A 19,848-nucleotide genomic window follows, 5' to 3' on the forward strand; every position below is an offset into this window, starting at 1 on the left:
AATGGGCATTGGATCTGTCGTGGTCCTATTCTTGTCGGAGCAAATGGCAAAATCAGAATCAGAATCATCTTTATTGCCAAGTATGTAGAACACACAAGGAATTTGTTTCCGGTCGAACACGCTGCACTAGTATCATCAGCAAAAAAATTGCAAAGATGGCTTTCCCTTCAGTGTGCATACCTGCTGCAAATAATCATTAGCACCATATTGAAGGGCTGATGAAATGGCTGTTGCTTGTCGGATTATTGATATTGTTTGAGTTTGTGCTCGAGTGCTGTTTTTCTCAATCTCATTAGTCATTCTTGCTCCCTTAGTTGCATTTTTTTTTCCTGTGACTCATCATTTTAGTTTGTTTACTCCGTGTTCTGCGTTTTGGTGATTCCTCATTTTTTCGTGGGTCCTGGTAACCAGTATTTTCTGTTTTGGACTTGGACGGTTTCGCAATTTTTTTGTCATTAGATTTTTTCCATGTCAGCATTTCTGGATTATTGAATGTTCTCCGCTTTGCTTTTGACCCTGACAGAATCATTCAACATACAGTAAAGTCTCGTTATATCGATATCGGATATATCGATAGTCCCGGTTATATCGATACTATTTCTATGCACGCACGGAGAAAATTACATGCAAACAGGGTCGGATATATCGATAGTCCCGGTTATATCGATATTTTTTCGGGCTCCCTTGAATATCGATATAACGAGACTTTACTGTATTTAACCAGTATTTTCTTGTCATTTGTCTTTCTTTTAACCCTTTGAATTCTGTGAAAGGAAAAATGTATTGATGTTTTGGTTAAAATCTGGGGGGACGAGTGGAAAACGCTGTCTTTAATTTTAAATCAGGTTAACCCACAAAATGTGAGTCATACATTTTGCAATTTTAAAAAGCATGTTGGGAAATTGAGATCCTGCTTGTAATTAGACAGCACACGAGTATTTGCAGAATACAAGGTTCTCATGTCCATCAAGGAGCTTCGAGGCCAAACCATGGAAAAATTGATTAACACCTGCCCCCTACCGAGGTAATACTTTGTGGCTTTGGCTTGAGCGCAAAAATAACAAATAGAAAGAAAAACCTGCAAACAGATTACTCTTGAAATGCAAAATTAGAAAGGTATGACTCAAAGGTCAATTGTACTCACCTGAGCAGCTGAGGGTTAACAAACGTAATGATATCCTGAAGAAGCTTGTAAGCTGAACCAATCAGGAAGTAAGGTCCAAAGGCTTTGATGAGCGAACGTAAAAACGATGGCTGGCGGGGTACAACTTTGCGAGTGGACAGCAGCACTTCAGCCTCTTCTGGGGTAGTTCCATTTTCCCCTGCTATGTCGTTGTTGGTGTGTGGTGGAGGCTTTGAGTAGACAACTTCATTGGATGGATTCAGTGGACTGGAAAGAGAACATTGTGCATTGGAAAAAACAGGTGGTAATAGTAAGGGGGTCATTTCGGTACTTGACACATGTTTGATCTGCATTTTGCCACGTTTGGTATGAGTGTTAAAGCAAGCATAGGGTTATGCTAACCCAGTGGTGCCAAACGAGTTTTTTGTCGCGGGACACATTGTGGTTGCGGTTTCCTCTAGTGGGGCATTATGAATTTGGTATGTTTCACAACAAATTAATAAATACAGTAAAGTCTCGTTATATCGATATCGGATATATCGATAGTCCCGGTTATATCGATACTATTTCTATGCACGCACGGAGAAAATTACATGCAAACAGGGTCGGATATATCGATAGTCCCGGTTATATCGATATTTTTTCGGACTCCCTTGAATATCGATATAACGAGACTTTACTGTAACTAGTTTTGAAATCTGAAGTCAAGAATAGTGAGTTATTCTGGTTTACATACGACAATTTGAAATTTTGGTTCAGACTTCATTAAGCATCATGGCACTTGACATGCTTGATTTGCTTTCGCGGGCCAAATATAATGATGTGATGGGCCAGATTTGGCCCCCGCGTGTTGACTTTGACACCAGTGGGCTACCCCTTTTATTGCATTAATTCGGCATGTCGCGCTAGGGACAATTAACAAAATGGTCTTCAGTTGTGGTATAAAGCAGGAGAGCTTTTGTCTCAAGCTAGTTGAGGCCACAAATGTGCCCTAAATGACTGCAGGTCTCCTTCGACAGCCTTGACAGTGCATTAAAAACATATCAGACCTTAATGAGAATGTTCGGAAAACATGACCAGCAGGAAAATAATATACTGATATCTATGCTAAACTGCAGTCCACAACTCAACACAGATACAGTGATACAATCTGACAAAAAAATCAGAATCAGAAAACCTTTATTCGTCCCACAATGGGGAAATTTGCAGTCCACAGCAGCAATTTGAAAGGGGATGAGAGGGAGGGGGGTGAACAGATAAAAAACAAGATATTCTAAGCATAGTAAAAATGTCAGAAGACTAAGGTGTATACTGTAACAGTGCAAAAATGTTTAATAAAAAATAGCATATTGATATATGTAACTAAGTAGTGGAGTCGGCATCCATTTAGGAGCTTCATGATATCTCTATGATTACTTCAGGACAAGTGTGATGAAATCCAACTACCCACCCAACAGGTTTGATGACCGCAACTCATCTCTAAAGCAGTGAAACCCGCATCAGAATTGCAGGCCAAAGAAATGAAGCAACCGGAGTGTGAGAATACAGTGAGACCTCAACTTACGAACACCTTATATTACAAAGTTTTCATCTTACGAACGTCAAATTTATGAAAATTAAACCTTATAATAAGCACTATTATACATCCACCACGGCTGGAACACAAAAGCACACGACCTTCGGATCTAGCGGAGTAATCTTCGGCGGAAGCACATGACCGAACAGCGCTCCAGCCGGCGCTACTTTCCACACACCCTCTCTCTGAATTCACACGTCCATCGCCTCCGAGGAGGTTTTTGCAGATAAGTTTACTATTATGGGACCGGAAAATAAACACCACAGGCTCGTGTTCAGCCTCAGTTCAAATGTGGTGCGTTACTATGAATAAATTGAAGAAACTACCAGCCGTACACGTCTACTCTGCTTGTCATCCAAGACTTGGGGTGCATTCAGGTTCGAGAATAGCGCACGACTTCTTATGACGCTAGGCTGTTTGGAAAGGATTGTCTAACTGAATGAGCAGGGACAAACACTTGCCAACGTTTCTGTGTTGCTACACTTGAACGCACCCCCTGTCAAGATGCGATAGAAGTGATTGTGATTGGCTAAAGGGTAGAGTCATGTGTCATGGTAAGCCAATCAGAGCTAGTGTTTTCGCACACACTGGAACAGTGTGTCAATAGTCACGCTAAATTGTCACGTGCGAGTTGACAGCTGGGGCGGGGCCGCCGCTCGCGACACTTCAATTTCATTTCATTTCACCGAGTCACTGTCAGATCACCAGTGACATTAATACGAAAGTGCATCGCTGTGTCTTGTACTGGCAAATCCAACAGTTTGCTTTGCACAAGGTGATTGTTAGACGTGATCGCGTAAGTTAGTTGCTTTCTGGTTTCCGATCGCGAGTGTGCCATTTTATTCGCCCCGCTCGCGTTCTTTTGTCGCGTTTTATTCCGCGTTAGGGAATCATCGGACCCGCGCCTTTTGTTGAAATAAAATCTCTGCCAGCACCTACGGGACTCGAAGTGAATGCAGATGACATCAAGGAGCTTGTTGCTGAGCATAATGAGGTCATCAACACAGAGAATTAGATTTGCCTTCAAAGGGACAAGCAGAAGCAGGCCATTCAGCAGTTGATGTGCAGGCTTTTATTGAACAGTTCCATTAAAAAAATAGAATAGTACTGGCAAAATAGCTTTTTTTGTCTTTTTATCTGCAACATCGTCACAAATCTAATTTTGATTAGCTTTTAGAGGGAACATTTGCATTGGACAATTGAGAGTCATTTCCTGCAACAAAAAAGAGCCAGTCATCCATGTAACAATATGCATTTTCTTTAGAACAACTATTCGGTGGCTTAACAGCACAACACAAAAACATAATCAACACTCTACAATATTTACAATTGGAGTTTGTCACAGATAACTAAACAGATAAAAAGATAAACAGATAAATAAATAGAGGGGTGGAGGGATGGATGGATGGACGGACGGATCTTACAAATTCCAAGAATGTGTGTGCCGAGAGTGTGATGATGGGGTCGAATCTCTTTGTTTAACAAGTTAGATAAAGGGCAGACTATCACATCACAATAATTTGGGAAAAGCCAACAGCCACAAAAAAAATGCCATGTTTTGTTTGAGTTAACTCACCCAGAGTGCCTGGGAATTGGATGGAAAAATTGCTGTGGGAAAGGCCAGCACCAATTGTTCTGAAATGACCCGGAATCAAAGAAATGCAGAGTGGAAGGAAATGAGTCACAGTTGCTTTAGCATTTTTGTGACTGGTTCCAGTAAGACCATGAACCATTCAGAATCTCCAAATTAGCATTGGTTAACTTCCATCCATCCATTTTCCAATCTCCGTATCCTCACAAGGGTCACGGGCATGCGAGAGCCTATCACAGTTGTCTTTGTGGAGTATGCGAGGTACACCCTGAACTGGTTGTCGTAAAGGTACATAAAGAGGAACAATCATTCGCGCTAGGGACAATTTAGTGTTCCATTAACCAGCCATACATGTTTTTGGAATGTGGAAGTAAACCGCTGCACGCAGAGAAAACCCACACAGGAATCGGGAGAACACACAGGAAGGACAGAGCCAGATTCTAACTGTGAGACTGATGTACTAAACCAGACAACAAAGTGCCATCGCCCATCGCTTAACTTGACTTACGGTATTTTCCGGTGTACTGGGCGCACCGTAGTATAAGGAGCATCCCGAAGGAAGTGTCTAGGAGAGGTGGCACTGATGTTCCTGACTGGGTGACTCAACAAGATCTTAGATAGTGAGCAGATGCCTGAAGAATGCTGGCGAAGTGTACTGGTGCCGATTTTTAAGAACAAGGGAGATGTGCAGAGTTGTAGTAACTACAGCAGAATAAAGTTGATGAGCCATACAATGAAACTATGGGAAAGAGCAGTTGAAGCTAGACTAAGAGCAGAAGTGAACATTTGTGAGCAGCTGTATGGCTTCATGCCAAAAAAAAGAGTACGGCATATGCAGTATTTGCTTTCAGAATGCTGATAGAGAAGTACAGAGAAGAATTGCATTGTGTCTTTGTAGATCTGGAGAAAGCGTATGACAGGGTGCCCAGAGAAAGTTGTGGTGCATGAAGAAGTCAGGAGTGACAGAAAAGTATGTCAGAGCGGTGCAAGACATGTATCATGACTGTAAGACGAGGTGAGGTGTGCTGTCGGTGTGACGGAGGAATTTAAGGTGGAGGTGGGACTCCACCAGGGGTCAGATCTGAACCCCTTCTTATTCGCCCTGGTGATGGACAGGCTGACAGACGATGTTAGACAAGAATCTCCTAGATCCTGTTTGCAGATGACATTGTGATCTGTAGCGAGAGCAGGGAACAGCTGGGGGACAAACTTGAGAGGTGGAGGTTTGCCCGTGAAAGGAGAGGAATGAAGATTAGTCGCAGCAAGATGGAATATATGTGTGTGAATGAGAGAGTACAAGAGAAAGTACAAGAGTTATGCTACAGGGAGAAGAGATGAAGAAGGTAGAGGATTTTAAGTACTTGAGGCCAACTGTCCAGAGCAATGGAGAGCGTGGAAAAGAGGTGATGAAGCATGTCCAGGCAGGCTGGAACGGCTGGAGAAAAATTTCAGGTGTGATGTGTGATAAAAGGTATCAGCGAGGATGAAAGGAAAGATGTATAAAACGGTGGTGAGACCAGCCATGATGTTTGGACTGGAGACAGTGCCACGGAAGAAAAGACAGGAAGCAGAGCTGGAGGTAGCAGAGATGTTGAGGTTTTCTTTGAGGGTGACGAGGTTGAATAGGATCAGGAATGAGTATATCAGAGGGACAACTCGTATTAGAGGCTTTGGAGAGAAAGTCAGAGGTGAGACTGAGATGGTTTGGCCAAGTCCAGAGGATAGAGAGTGACTATATCGAGAGAAGGATGCCGAGCCTTGAACTGCCAGGCAGGAGACCGAGGGGAAGACCAAAGAGGAGGTTTATGGATGTTGTCAAAGAGGACATGAAGTAAGCTGGTGTGAGAGAAGAGGATGCACAAAAGATAGTAGACAATTAATTTAAAAAGTCAGAGTGTGGTTTAGCGGGACGGGAAATTGTGGCGACGATCGTCGGAGTGGGTCCCGAAATTTGGCAGGCAAGGCATTCAAACGAGCAAATATCGATGGGAGAGACTGGAAGGACTTTCCATTTGTCCCGGTAGAAAATCGCTCGGACCCCTCCACGGTCGAAACGGCTGGGTTTGGGAATGTAAACAAATCCTGGTGGAGTAGAGTCATTGAGGGGCCAGGAGTTTGGCATGTTTTGTTTCAACAAAGTAAGTCAAGCTTACGGTCTTAGAGGATGTCCTGAATTAGACACCTCTTCCTGGTAAGCGAGCGGATCTTTAGTAGGCCGAAGTTGATGGTGGCGAAGTTGAGCCGTCCTTCCACGGGTCGATGGCGATGTCCGGGTAGTGGTGAATAACCGGTGGGGCGTTCGTCCACCGGGAACATAGTGTAAGAAATTCGGCCGCTGAGTTGGAGCCTTCGTTCCATGGGTCGATGGAGGGTACATATGGTCTGAGCCAACACGAGGCCTCGTCTGTGATTCGGTCAGGTAGGATGTCGTGACAAGCGATCGCGAAATCGCCATCAAACGGTGGATTGATTGAAGGTTCAAGGATGAAAACGGATTGAGAGCCAAGAAATTTTTATCCACTGATGGCAGAAAAACGCAAGAAAAAATATAATTTTTGCCTGAGACTATGAGTTTTTCCAGTTACGTTTATTTTTGTTTTGAAGCTGATGACTAACATTAAAGTGCATATTTTTTTAAATCACCACAGTAAGGATTCATCTTCACAGAGCTGTATTCAATGCAAACAGTATCTAAGGCAGCATTTTAAAGGTGTTAGTCTAGTATGGACTTGTATTTATATTTGTAGATTGTGATTCCAACACCGGTTTTCCTTTTTTCTCCATGAACTGTCCGATTTCCTCTCGTAGATCAAAGAAATGCCTCAGCACAGCGCCTCGACTTCACCATATCACTTCAGTGTGGTATGGCAGGCTGTGGGTAATGTTGCTGTCGCTGAGAAGTTAGTCAAACTGACGATGGTTCAGACCTCTGGAACGGATTAAATTTACAGTGCTAACAACCACCTCCGTGACGCGGTCCATTTTCAGCGACTTGCAACACAACGCCTCCTGGTGCAAAATACAGTGAAATGTCCAGAAACGATCTCCTCCATTTAGGGCTTGTACTTTGTCTTTGAACTTTGTCGCGACACCTGCTTTCTTTCCCACCAGGGATGGCGCGCCATCTGTAGCCAGGCTGACAACGCGGGACCGGTCCACTCCAACTCTGTCCAATGCAGCAACGACAGAGCCGAAAATGTCCTTGGCTGTTGTGGCGTCCATCATTGGCACCAACTCAAGAAACTCTTCAGTAACAGTCAATGTCTCATCAACTCCTCAAATAAATATGGCCAGTTGGGCCACGTCTGTGATGTCAGTGCTCTCGTCAATTGCCACGGAAAGTGCAAGAAATGACTTGACACTCTGTTTCAATTGACTGTCTAAATCTGCCGATAGTTCCGAAATCCTCTCTGCTATAGTATTGCTCGTCAGGCTAATATTGGCAAAAGCTTGTCGCTTCTCGGGACTTACAAGTTCAGCCGCCTTCATTATGCATCGTTTAACAAAGTCACCGTCGGAATACGGCTTCGATGCTAATGCTATTTCGCTAGCAATTAGGTAGCTGGCTTTTACTGCTGCTTCACTGACTTGTCGGCTCCGGATGAAAGTTGACTGCCGTTTCCTCAGACCCGCCAGCAATTCGTTAATCTTTTCTCTTCTCAGTTGTCCTTGCAACCCGTCATATTTTTCGCTGTGATGAGTCTCGTAGCGGTGTCGAATATTTTATTCCTTCAATAACGAAACTTGTTGCAAACACACCAAGCACAAAGGTTTTCCGTGCATCTCTATAAATAAATAGGACGTGGTCCATTTTTCTTTGAAAATTCTCCACTCCTTATCTACTTTTCGCCGTTTGGATAACGACATTTTGGCTAATGAGGGTGTAGTGGAGTGGTAGAGACCAAAGTATTAACAACGTTGTAACAAGCAGCAGATGGCGCATTGATGCCGTCTGCTGTTTTCAGTCTGTCTCAGTGATGCGGCGTGTCGTCTACTCTGATGGAACGAGTGCGCCTCTTAGCGGATAATCCATGAATTGCAGCGAATTAAAAATATTAATTCCATGTCTTTTATGCATTTTTTTCCACTTTCAAATTATTCTGCAGGCCTGATCGACCCTCCCTGGGGTCCGGTTCCGGCCCGTGGGCCGTATGTTTGACACCATTGCCTTAAAAGTACACAAAATATACCTTATTTTATGGATAATAAATGTGCTATAGTCTTATAATTAAAGAAATAAACTGTACTGTATAATAAAGTCATTTTATTTACCTTTGTGATGGTCGTTGATGGCTTGATGGAATGGAGTGGCCGCTTTCATCAGCATTAAACACTTGATGAGGAACGTCGCCTTCTTCTTTCACCATCTTGAGGAATGATCCCTTGTAGGTGCTTTCTCTGCGATAATTTTACCTTGTTCCTCATCAATTGTGTTCTGTTTACACTTGATGAGGAACGTAGCCTTATTCTTTCACCATCTTGAGCAATGATCCCTTGTAGGTGCTTTCTCTCCGATAATTTTACCTTGTTCCTCATCAATTGTGTTCTGTTTAGCTGTGTTGATAGCGTTTTGCATCAAGTGTACCGATGGCTTGCGCGGGTTATTTGTGGAGCCTGATTAATGGGATATTTTAACCTTGCAGTCTACACTCTGCTTTTGATCAAAGTTGAAAAGTCCAAATTTCACTGTTTTCTATCCATTTTCTGACTGTCGTCTGCCTGTCTCATTAATATTTAACCTCTCGTCCCATCACTGTTGCGTTCTTGACCAATCATGTGGCTTTAACCGAAGACTGGGGGCGGGGAATAGAGGACAAAAAATAGTCGGCTGCCATTTTCTTGTTAGGAGACCGGGCTCGTTCGCGAACGACACATCACGCATTGTGGCGCTCCGTGTGTATCTCGAAAAATAGTTCGTATGCCAAGGTAAAATTGACATAAAATTAATGTTCGTAAACCAAAAAGTTCGTAAGCCAAGGGGCTAGTAAACTGAGGTATCACTGTACCTCCAAACATTTGGTAAATTTGATTAGTACCTCTTGGCTTTGGCTAGCTCCTTCTCCCACTCTCTGAGGAGTTTTGGCACAAGCGTCTTGGAGCTGTCACGCTGGTTAAGAGACCAGAGGTCTTTGGCTTCTAGAGGCAGTTTGTATCCCTTCACAGCCATACTATGAAAAGAAGAACATAATTTTGGGTGAGCAAAATTCAGTAACTTCTGTCGACCAAAATGTCACTTTTTCTTTCTTTGCTGAAAACACCAATATCTGTACAGCGGATGCCCCACCCCTCAATTGCACTTATTTTGTTAGGAACTTCTTCTCCTAATGCTTAAATCGAGTTTCCTGGAAATCGCTAATCACCATTTCTAAACCCTAGGCTCAGATTTCATTGGAAATTGGATTGACATAATGTCCAATACAAAGGGAGACTGAAAACAAAGACGCTGCAGTACTTGAAGAAGTGAAATCTCAACGAACACCAATAACTAAAATAAACTCTCTCTCTTAGCCTCTCTCTCTCGCCCTCTTTTTCCCCCACACCAACTCCACCTCCCCCCATTGTCATGTAATGCAAAACTGGGTGTTTATTGACATTTAGGATTACGCAGTAGACACCAACCTTGTGAACCACCAAAACGTCATGGTTGATAGAAAACCAGCTGTGGACTCAGGGCAGACATTCTGGGCCGAAAAAAAACAAAAACAAGGGAGTATAGTAAGTCACACTGTTTTCTTTTTAATTTGTATGTGTTTCTGTTTGTTTGTTTGTTTGTTTTGAACAAAGAGCACATAAATTATTAATGTGAAAGACTTGCTTTGAGCATTTAACCCTTTCATGCACTCTGTAACCTGATAACATGATCTGCTATCCACTGTTGTCACCGCTGTCCTTGAAAGGGTTAAATCAATGCTTGTACAGTGATACCTCAGCTCACAAACTTTATTGGTTCCCAGAAACTGTGTGCAAGGCGAAACGTTTGTCTTCCGAAACATTTATGTCCCATAAGACACCATTGAAATGAGAATAATCCATTACCAGGTCCTCATAAAACATAATTACAGTAAAGTCTCGTTATATCGATATCGGATATATCGATAGTCCCGGTTATATCGATACTATTTCTATGCACGCACGGAGAAAATTACATGCAAACAGGGTCGGATATATCGATAGGCCCTGTTATATCGATATTTTTTCGGACTCCCTTGAATATCGATATAACGAGACTTTACTGTATATCCGAAATAAACCTTAAAACTACACAAAATATACCTTATTTTATGTACATGTATAATAAATGTGCGATTGTATTGTAATTAAAAAAATAAACTGTACTGTATAATAAAGTTGTTTTATTTACCTTTGTTATGGTCGTTGGTCTTGATGATATCTGAGTGAAGTACATCAGAGTGAAGTTGCTGTGCTTTCTCGGTGATAATACCCTCACTCACACTGTCCCCTTTCGTTAATCCAAATCAACAGAAATTTTTCAATCTCTTCTATTGCCTGAGACCATTGCTTAGACAACACAGATGAACTCCTTCTTCTGCTCGAGCGTAATTTTCTTTTGCCTTCTTTTCGTCTTAACACTAGCCTGTGGTGGGGTCTTTTTCAGTCCCATAATAGCAAAAGTACTCCACTCAATAACAAACCACGTCCGTACTCAGAAAGAAATGGGGTGATGAAAACTAGTCCGCCAGCCACCGTGGCGCTGTCCGACCGTGTGGTTTGGTGTTCATCCTCCGAAAACTAGACCGCCATTCACCGTGGCGCCATGTGATTTGATTCGTCCGACGAAAACTACTTCGTCAGCCGAGACTATATGCTTACGAATTTAATGTCCGTGAGGCGAAAAGTTCGTGAGCTGAAGCGTTCGTCAGCGGAGGTATCAATGTACTCTCATCCATGTTTTTTTTTTACCCTGCCTTTCATTCAAACTCAGCTTATAGCCTAACCACGGTGATGTTTTGGATTCTCAACACCATCAGTAATTTCTTTACTGATTGACTTTGGGAAATCACATAATTTACCCGATTTATTGCCTTGTACTGTATACATGGCTCTGGTTGCGAAAATGTTCCACTTCAGAATAACTTGTTGGAATTTGAATTTTCAAAAGTGGAAAAAAAAGATTTTGATGTCAAAATCCTTTACGCAAATGTGTCTTTTAATGTTTATCAACCCTTTCAGGGACAGTGCTTGCTACAGTGGACAACTGGTAAAAACCCTCAGGTCCTTGAGTGCATGAAATGGTTAAGTTACGATAAATATATAAATCTCACATGCATAATTATTTGCTTCTTTTGATCAATTTGGAAGCAATTACAGCTTTTCAGAATATAATCCTATAAAACTTTTTAATAATAATAGATTTCATTTCTTAGCGCCTTTCAAAACTCTCAAGGACACTTTACAGTCACATGATATTTTTTTTTGCGGGTGAGCAGCGACAGCTCAGTTTCGCCCATTCCATTGAACATCCCCTCTCAACTCATAATGTTGGAGTGGACATGTTGTTGCAGAGCCATTTTTAGATCCCTCCAGAGATGCTCAATCATGTTAAAGTCTGGGTTCTGGCATGGCCATCCAATAACAGGCACAACTCTCCTGACGCTGCAGCTTTAATATTTTGGCTATATGCTACAGTCTGATTGCTCAGTTTTGTGTAAAATATTTGTTACACGCAGCAAAAAAAAATCCTACCATCCGAGGTTTATGCCAAGAAGACAATCATGTTGTAACATGCAGGGTACAGGTAGATTTCAAAGCTGACGACACCGGATGACTCACGGGGTCTGTGTCAACGCTGGAAAAGAGTGGTGGTTTCTCATTGAAGCAACACAGGATTAACTCCAAGAACACCAAGCCAAAGTACAAGTAGAAAGTGGTGAAGCGCAGCTTGTCGGAGACTTCAATCTGAAATTTTAATCAAAGGATAGAAGCACAATGACAGATATAGGGATGAGTCAGGTTAGGAAATGCCTTCGTGAAGGTGGTTTGGGTAGAGCGGTTTCCAAAATCTTTTATTCACCGCTAACAATGCTGCCCTTTCAGTCAATCACATGAGCTCAAACAAACGTTCATGAGACTCTCGATGAGAAGGTTTCTTCAGCCGTCATCTGTACAATTTTGAAGGTTTCAGACTTTAGTTCGCTGACGAAGCCTCTTGGACAGGAGGCGAAACGTCCGAAACCTTCAAAATTGTACAGATGACGGCTGAAGAAACCTTCTCATCGATGGACCACTCCTGTACGACTGAGAGCTTACACAGACGTTCATGAGACTCCAAATACAGTAAAGTCTCGTTATATCGATATCGGATATATCGATAGTCCCGGTTATATCGATACTATTTCTATGCACGCACGGAGAAAATTACATGCAAACAGGGTCGGATATATCGATAGTCCCGGTTATATCGATATTTTTTCGGACTCCCTTGAATATCGATATAACGAGACTTTACTGTATTTAATGACTCTTGGTTACAACTTAACTCGTGTTTTATCCCCTGAAAGGTGTCAATTAATGGCATTCATAATGGTGCAAAAAACAGGTTGGCACATGAATTACTTTCATCTCCTTAAAAAAACTACAATTTGTTGAATGCAAGCTTATTCATCCATCCATCCATTTTACAGACAGATTTATCCTTATTCGGGTCGCGGAGGGTGCTGGAGCCTATCCCAGCCATCTTTAAGTACTCGGTGGGGGACATTCTGAATTTGTTGCCAGCCAATCGCAGGGCACACAGAGATAAACAACCATCTGCTCTGACGCTCACACGTAGGGACAAATTGGACCGTTCAATTAGCCTGACATGCATGATTTTGGAATGTGGGAGGAAACAAAGGACCAGGAAAAAATCCACATGGGCCTGGGGAGAGCATGCAACCTCACCCTCGGCCTTGCTCTCGCCCTCGCGCTCGCTCTCGCCCACCCTCTCTCCCATTCACATATATGGTCAAAAGAGAGCCTTGTATTAAACCCACAGTCGTTATGAGTACACAGTGTTCAATGGTGTTCTTTCAACATAGAGTACACACTCACGTATGATTATTGGGCCTTTTTGCCTACCCAGGGTATTATATGCAGTAAATTGCAGCACTGTTGGTGTTTCTGTGCAGCACGAGAGGTGCAATAAGTACTCTCAAAACAACAAGCCTAGTATTCCCTCTTCCTCCTCCGCTTAACCGTGGCCTGGTCTGACCCGTGTCAAACATTCACTAAGCTCCTAGCCAAGGTGAAAAAAAGTTTAGTTATGGTTATTCTTGTGATACAATGTTGGATTCTGAGGAATTTCATTGACCCTGTCCAAAGCCCCCCAACCTACTTGAATATCTTACGTATAGGAGAGTTAGCCAGCGGATCAATCTTCAATGGCCTGTGTGAAACTGGTTATTGTTTTAAGGGCACTAAAATGTAAGTTGTTACATTAAATCCATGATTCGTAGTATTTCTATAGTTATGAGTAACCCGTTGAGGGGTCGGGCGGTCGTGGTCGTAAGTTGCGCCGGTCGTAAGTCGAATGTTACCTGTAGATAATTTTGGCCAGCCAGCCAGCATCTCACTCTCGCACAACAATTGACCGTGTGATGGCACCGGAGGGGGCGGGGGGGTCCATCGATTATGGCAGCGGTGCGGCCAGGACTAAAGCGGAGGCGGATGGGCGTCGGCATCGGGCGCGCGGGACCGTTCGCGACGAGTATGGCGTCGCCGCCGCCTCTTTGAGACAGTTCGTTCTGCTTTGGGGCGAGGTGGCGGGTTGGGCGCGTCGATGCCGCAGATGGCCACGGGGTCGGACCGCGCGTCAGGCCGGGGGAATGTCATGATCTGGTTGGCGACCAACGGGGGGGCGCTGTCGGCCCCGCCTACACCTGCACAGGTGCTGGTCGTCCCGATCAGATTGGCGACCAGCGGGTAGCGACGTCAGCCCTGCCTGCAGCCTCGCAGGTGCTGGTCGTTTAATCATTGACACTTAAAAGGACACCTGGCACGACCATCCGGTGCCGGTTCATTGTTTGTTTGCTGCTTGTTTGCTGTATGCATTGTGTATGTGTTTGTTTAACCTTGGCGGACTTTTACTTTTGGTCTTCTTTTGCTACTTTGTATTTTTTCCATTCAGATGATTTTGATGTTTTACATTTTGTTCCTGCTGACTTTATTTTAATACAATTTGTCAAACAACCTCCCGCTCCCTCGTGCCTGCTTTTTGGGATCCGCACCCGCCATCACCACCCGCAAACCATGACAGGGAAAGGGAAACCAGTAGAACACCGGCGATCCAGACAACCGTCCATCCACCCTCGTGGCGTCCGAATCAGGTCGTTTGCAAGTCATTTAGCACTAAGTCTCTATTCAACATTTAGAATGGATTTTCGCTTACGACCATTTGACTTACGACTGTTTGGTCGGAATGGAACCCGGTGTATATGAATTTGTTGGTGTGATCCATAAATGACAGGTTGAAATGATGAGACATGGACTTTTGTGACAAGAATGTATATGGGGGGAGGGAGTGTAAAGTACTGAGATAAGAGCTGCGACTGAGGTCAAAGGCATAACTCTCACCTTACTGGATGCCTGGAGGATCTTGGAGCGGAAAGGCACAATGGCGCACAGCACAGACAGGAACCAGAAGATGAAGAGAACTCCTGAGGATTGAACCCCACGTAACCTCTCAAACTGGATCAAAAATGTGGCCAGGAGCTGACAGACAAAGCCGGGAGAATATAACTTTGTGGGAGCAGAAAGGCATAATGTGTGTGTGTGTGTGTGTGTGTGTGTGTGTGTGTGTGTGTGTGTGTGTGTGTGTGTGTGTGTGTGTGTGGGTGTGTGTGTGTGTGTGTGTGTGTGTGTGTGTGTGTGTGCAGGGGCTGACTTGAGTTTATCTGAGAAAGAACTTTTGAATGGCATGTGAGGTAAACCACAGTTTGAGTACCTCATGTTGCTGTCATTTAACACGCTGAAGGACCAGGTTAAATGTGCTGCTCATGCTGTTATTTTTTTAAATAAATTATTATGACCTACTGTGACAGCTTTTACCAAGTTCATTTCAGGTAAACTGGCTGAAGATCAGAATTTTTTGGGGTGTGGGTGCGGTTTTACTCAAAATCGCTGATTAATATCATATTAAATCTGAAACATTGGCATAGGTATGAGAAGAAACCATGACAGTTTACAGAAGACAAAAAAATAACAGACTAATAGTGAAGAATTTCAGCTATCTTGGTCATGGTTTTCCACCGAAGGGTTAGTTAAGGGAACCGTGACTTGGCATGACTGCATACGAAAGGACAATGCTTTCAATAGAAAGACATCAAGGAACCAATTACAGAAAATTAAACAATTGTATCAAAGCAATAAATTATTGTATAGCCAAAAAAGTGAGTACAAAATGACAAGTTCTTTCTAAATTACATGCAAAGAGCATGTTTTATTTTTGATTGAAATAACTATTTGTTTAATAACTTTATTTGATTATTATTGGTTCCAACTATCATGTCACTCAACATTTCGTCGGGTTATACCCGAAGTAATTTGTTCATTAACTCATTCAATTTATTTGGAAAATAAAAAGATGACACGAGGGGGCAGCATTTGCCTGTTGTACAGAAGCTCCCATTTCAAGCTTTGAACACTCCAGACCCATAAACTTAGGAATTAACTATTTTTTTCTGATATAAAAAGAGGGTCTAAGATTTCTTCCGCTGCATTGAATATTGCATATGTAGTCCTAAAACTCAATATTCTGTAGGTCCTGCAATTTGAATGAAAATGACAAGAACCCTCTCACTGGAGTGGACACGTTTTTGCACATCATCTAGCAGTGAAAGAGTTAACCGTTATTGTTCGCTTCTAATTCTTGTTTCTCATATGGTTCGGTGTTCAACGAAGTTCTGTGATAAAAATATCATTGAGGACGATAGATGGTGAACAAAAAAACTACTTTATTCTAGTGAAACAAAAAGAGCACATCTCTCGTCGGAGCGGGGAGCCAAGAATACACAAACACAAGAAGAACAAAAGCACACAGAAAGAGAGCCCTCCCGCTCAACCTAGTTTTGAAAAGGCACAGCAGCGATCTGTTGTCCAATCAGCTACGGACAACTTTGTTGAGAGAACATTTAGACTGAAACTTGATACATCCTGCTTTCTAAACTATTCAACTAATAAACTTCATACATCCATGTAGACTAAACTAAACATGCAATAACATAATATGTACTAAGCTAAACATGAATGTAGCCACAAGGGGGCACAAGCCAGTGTCTTATTGTGCCGGTCCCAAGCCCGGATAAATACAGAGGGTTGTGTCAGGAAGGGCATCCGACGTAAAAAATGTTGCCAAAACAAATATGCGAATCAAACCTATGAATCCCATACCGGATCGGTCGAGGCCCGGGTGAACAACGGCCGCCATTGGTACTGTTGACCTTCAGGGTGCCAGTGGAAAATGGACTACTGTTGGTCGAAGAAGGAGAGGAGGGACGTGTGCCCAGAGGAAAAGAGAGAAATGGAATGCAAGGAGTATAGAACTAAGAGTAGGAACTTTGAATGTAGGAACAATGACAGGTAAAGGTCGAGAGCTGGTTGACATGATGCAAAGAAGGAAGGTAGACATACTGTGTGTCCAGGAGACCAGGTGGAAAGGGAGCAAGGCTAGAAGCTCAGGGTCAGGGTTTAAGTTGTTCTATCATGGTGAAGACAGAAAGAGAAATGGAGTTGGGGTTATCTTAAAAGAGGAGTTCGTTAGGAATGTCTTAGAAGTAAAAAGAGTATCAGATAGAATGATGAGTCTGAAGCTAGAAATTGAAGGTGTGATGTTCAATGTTGTTTGTGGGTATGCCCCACAAGTAGGATGTGAGCCGGCGGAGAAGGAGGAATTTTGGTTGGACTTTGATGAAGTCATACAGAACATCCCGAGAAGTGAGAGGGTTGTAATTGGTGGAGACTTCAATGGACATGTTGGCGCAGGAAACAAAGATGATGAGGAGGTGATGGGCAGGTTTGGACTCCAGATGAGGAACGCTGAAGGACAGATGGTGGTTGACTTTGCTAAGAGAATGGAAATGGCTATTGTGAATACTTTCTTTCAGAAGAGAGAGGAACATAGGGTGACCTACAAGAGTGGAGGCAGAAGTACACAGGTAGACTACATTTTGTGTCAACGGCGCCATCTAAAGGAAATCAGTGACTGCAAAGTAGTGGTTGGTGAGAGTGTAGCCAGACAGCATAGGTTGGTGGTGTGTAGGATGACGCTGGCAGTGAGGAAGATGAAGAAACCAAAGGCTGAAGTGAGGACTAAATGGTGGAAGTTGAAAAAGGAAGAGTGTGACATTTAGGAAGGAGGTAAGACAAGCACTGGGTGGGCAAGAGGTCCTTCCAGACGACTGGCAAACTACAGCAAACATAATCAGAGACACAGGTCGGAAAGTACTTGGTGTATCAAATGGAAGAAAGGTAGATAAGGAGACTTGGTGGTGGAATGGGGAGGTATGCAGGAGTGTATACAGAGAAATAGGTTAGCAAAGAAGACGTGGGACACTGAGAGGACGGACGAGAGTAGACAGCAGTACAAGGAGATGCAGCGCACGGTTAAAGTAAAGGTGGCAAAGCCCAAACAAGAGGCCTATGATGACTTGTATGCTCGGCTAGAAAGCAAGGAAGGTGAGACTGATCTTTACAGGCTGGCGAGACAGAGAGACAAAGACGGCATGGACCTGCAGCAGGTTCGGGTGATTAAGGATAGAGATGGCAATGTATTAACAGGTACCAGTAGTGTGGTGGCAAGACGGAAAGAGTACTTTGAAGAATTGATGAATGAGGAAAATGAGAAGGAACAAAGAGTAGAAGACGTGACTGTTGTGGACCAAGACGTAGCAAGCATTAGCAAGGATGAAGTGAGGAGGGCGCTGAAGAGGATGAAGGGGGGAAAGGCACTTGGCCTGATGATTTACCAATCGAGGTATGGAAGTGTCTTGGAGAGGTGGCGGTGGTGTTCCTGACTGGGTTATTCAACAAGATCTTAGATGGTGAACAGATGCCTGAAGAATGGAGACAAAGTGTACTCGTGCCCATTTTTAAGAACAAAGGAGATGTGCAGAGTTGTACTAACTACAGAGGAATAAAGTTGATGAGCCATACAATGAAACTCTGCCAAAAAAGAGTACGACAGATGCAGTGTTTACTTTAAGAATGCTGATAGAGAGTACAGAGAAGGTCAGAAGGAATTGCATTGTGTCTTCGTAGATCTGGAGAAAGCGTATGACAGGGTGCCCAGAGAAGAGCTGTGGCATTGCATGAGGAAGTCTGGAGTGACGGAAAAGTATGTTAGAGCGGTGCAAGACATGTATCATGACCGTAAGACAGTTGTGAGGTGCGCTGTCGGTATGACTGAGGAATTCAAGGTGGAGGTGGGACTCCAGGGGTCAGCTCTGAGCCCCTTCTTGTTTGCTATGGTGATGGACGAGCTGACAGACGATGTTAGACAAGAATCTCCTTGGACCATGATGTTTGCAGATGACATTGTGATCTGTAGCGAGAACAGGGAACAGGTGGCGGAGAAACTAGAGATGTGGAGATATGCCCTGGAAAGGAGAGGAATGAAGATCAGTCGCAGCAAGACGGAATATATGTGTGTGAATGAGAGGGATCCAAGTGCAAGAGTGATGCTACAGGGAGAAGAGATAAAGAAGGTGGAGGATTTTAAGTACTTGGGGTCAACTGTTGATGGAGAATAATAATTTATCATGTTTAAAAGTGCCGTGCTTTGCTGACCAACTAAACAATGGGCCTACAGTCAAAAGCGCAGATGGCCACAGTAAATCTGAGTGAAACAGACACGGCAAGGTGAACTGTCGTCTCCATCTAGATTCTAGAAGGTCCGGCCTTGCACAGAATTTAGGGCTTTAGATACTCCTTTTTCACCAAAGTTATTTACGGCTTAAACATCCTGCACAAGCGCCAGATTACAAACTTATCAGTTCTTGGAAAAGACAACCAATTAAAATGTCTTATGTTTTACTGCTTGCAGTTGTTGGTGCTCAGAACGCCCAGAGGCGTGGCATTATAATCAAGAAAACTATGTTTACTAATATATCAGTGTAATTTACACATACTCTCAATAAATAGCTTGGCAGAGGGGCGCAGAATTCAGACGTATGTCATCTGATGACTGCGTCTCCTGCCGGCAGTGGGGACAATCTTTCTGGTTCTGAGTCTCTGTCCACGGTGTCTGTCTGTCATATCTATGACAACTGTCCAGAGCAATGGAGAGTGTGGAAAAGAGGTGAAGAAGCGTGTCCAGGCAGGCTGGAGAAAAATGTCAGGTGTGATGTGCGATAGAAGGGTTTGCGCTAGGATGAAAGGAAAAGTGTATAAAACAGTGGTCAGACCAGCCATGATGTTTGGACTGGAGACAGTGCCACTGAAGAAAATACAAGAAGTAGAGCTGGAGGTAGCAGACCTGAAGATGTTGAGGTTTTCTTTGGGAGTGACCAGGTTGGATTAGGAATGAGTACATTAGAGGGACAACTCATATGAGAGGCGTTGGAG

General features: G+C 43.3%; 1 protein-coding gene across 1 annotated transcript in view; it reads right to left on the bottom strand.

The window, feature by feature from the left end:
• abcc3 (ATP-binding cassette, sub-family C (CFTR/MRP), member 3) overlaps positions 1–19,848 on the bottom strand; it is an 86,312-nt gene that overhangs the window by 49,403 nt on the left and 17,061 nt on the right. The window contains exons 4-8 of the mRNA XM_089015844.1: positions 14,863–15,000; positions 12,082–12,207; positions 9,910–9,971; positions 9,327–9,458; positions 1,145–1,390 (exon numbers count right to left, since the gene is read on the bottom strand). Coding sequence (XP_088871970.1) covers positions 1,145–1,390; positions 9,327–9,458; positions 9,910–9,971; positions 12,082–12,207; positions 14,863–15,000 — 704 coding nt within the window. The remainder of the gene's footprint in view (positions 1–1,144; positions 1,391–9,326; positions 9,459–9,909; positions 9,972–12,081; positions 12,208–14,862; positions 15,001–19,848) is intronic.

Source organism: Hippocampus bargibanti, linkage group LG15 (assembly GCF_051943395.1).
Source record: "Hippocampus bargibanti isolate YZ-2025 linkage group LG15, ASM5194339v1, whole genome shotgun sequence".
NCBI lineage: Eukaryota > Metazoa > Chordata > Actinopteri > Syngnathiformes > Syngnathidae > Hippocampus > Hippocampus bargibanti.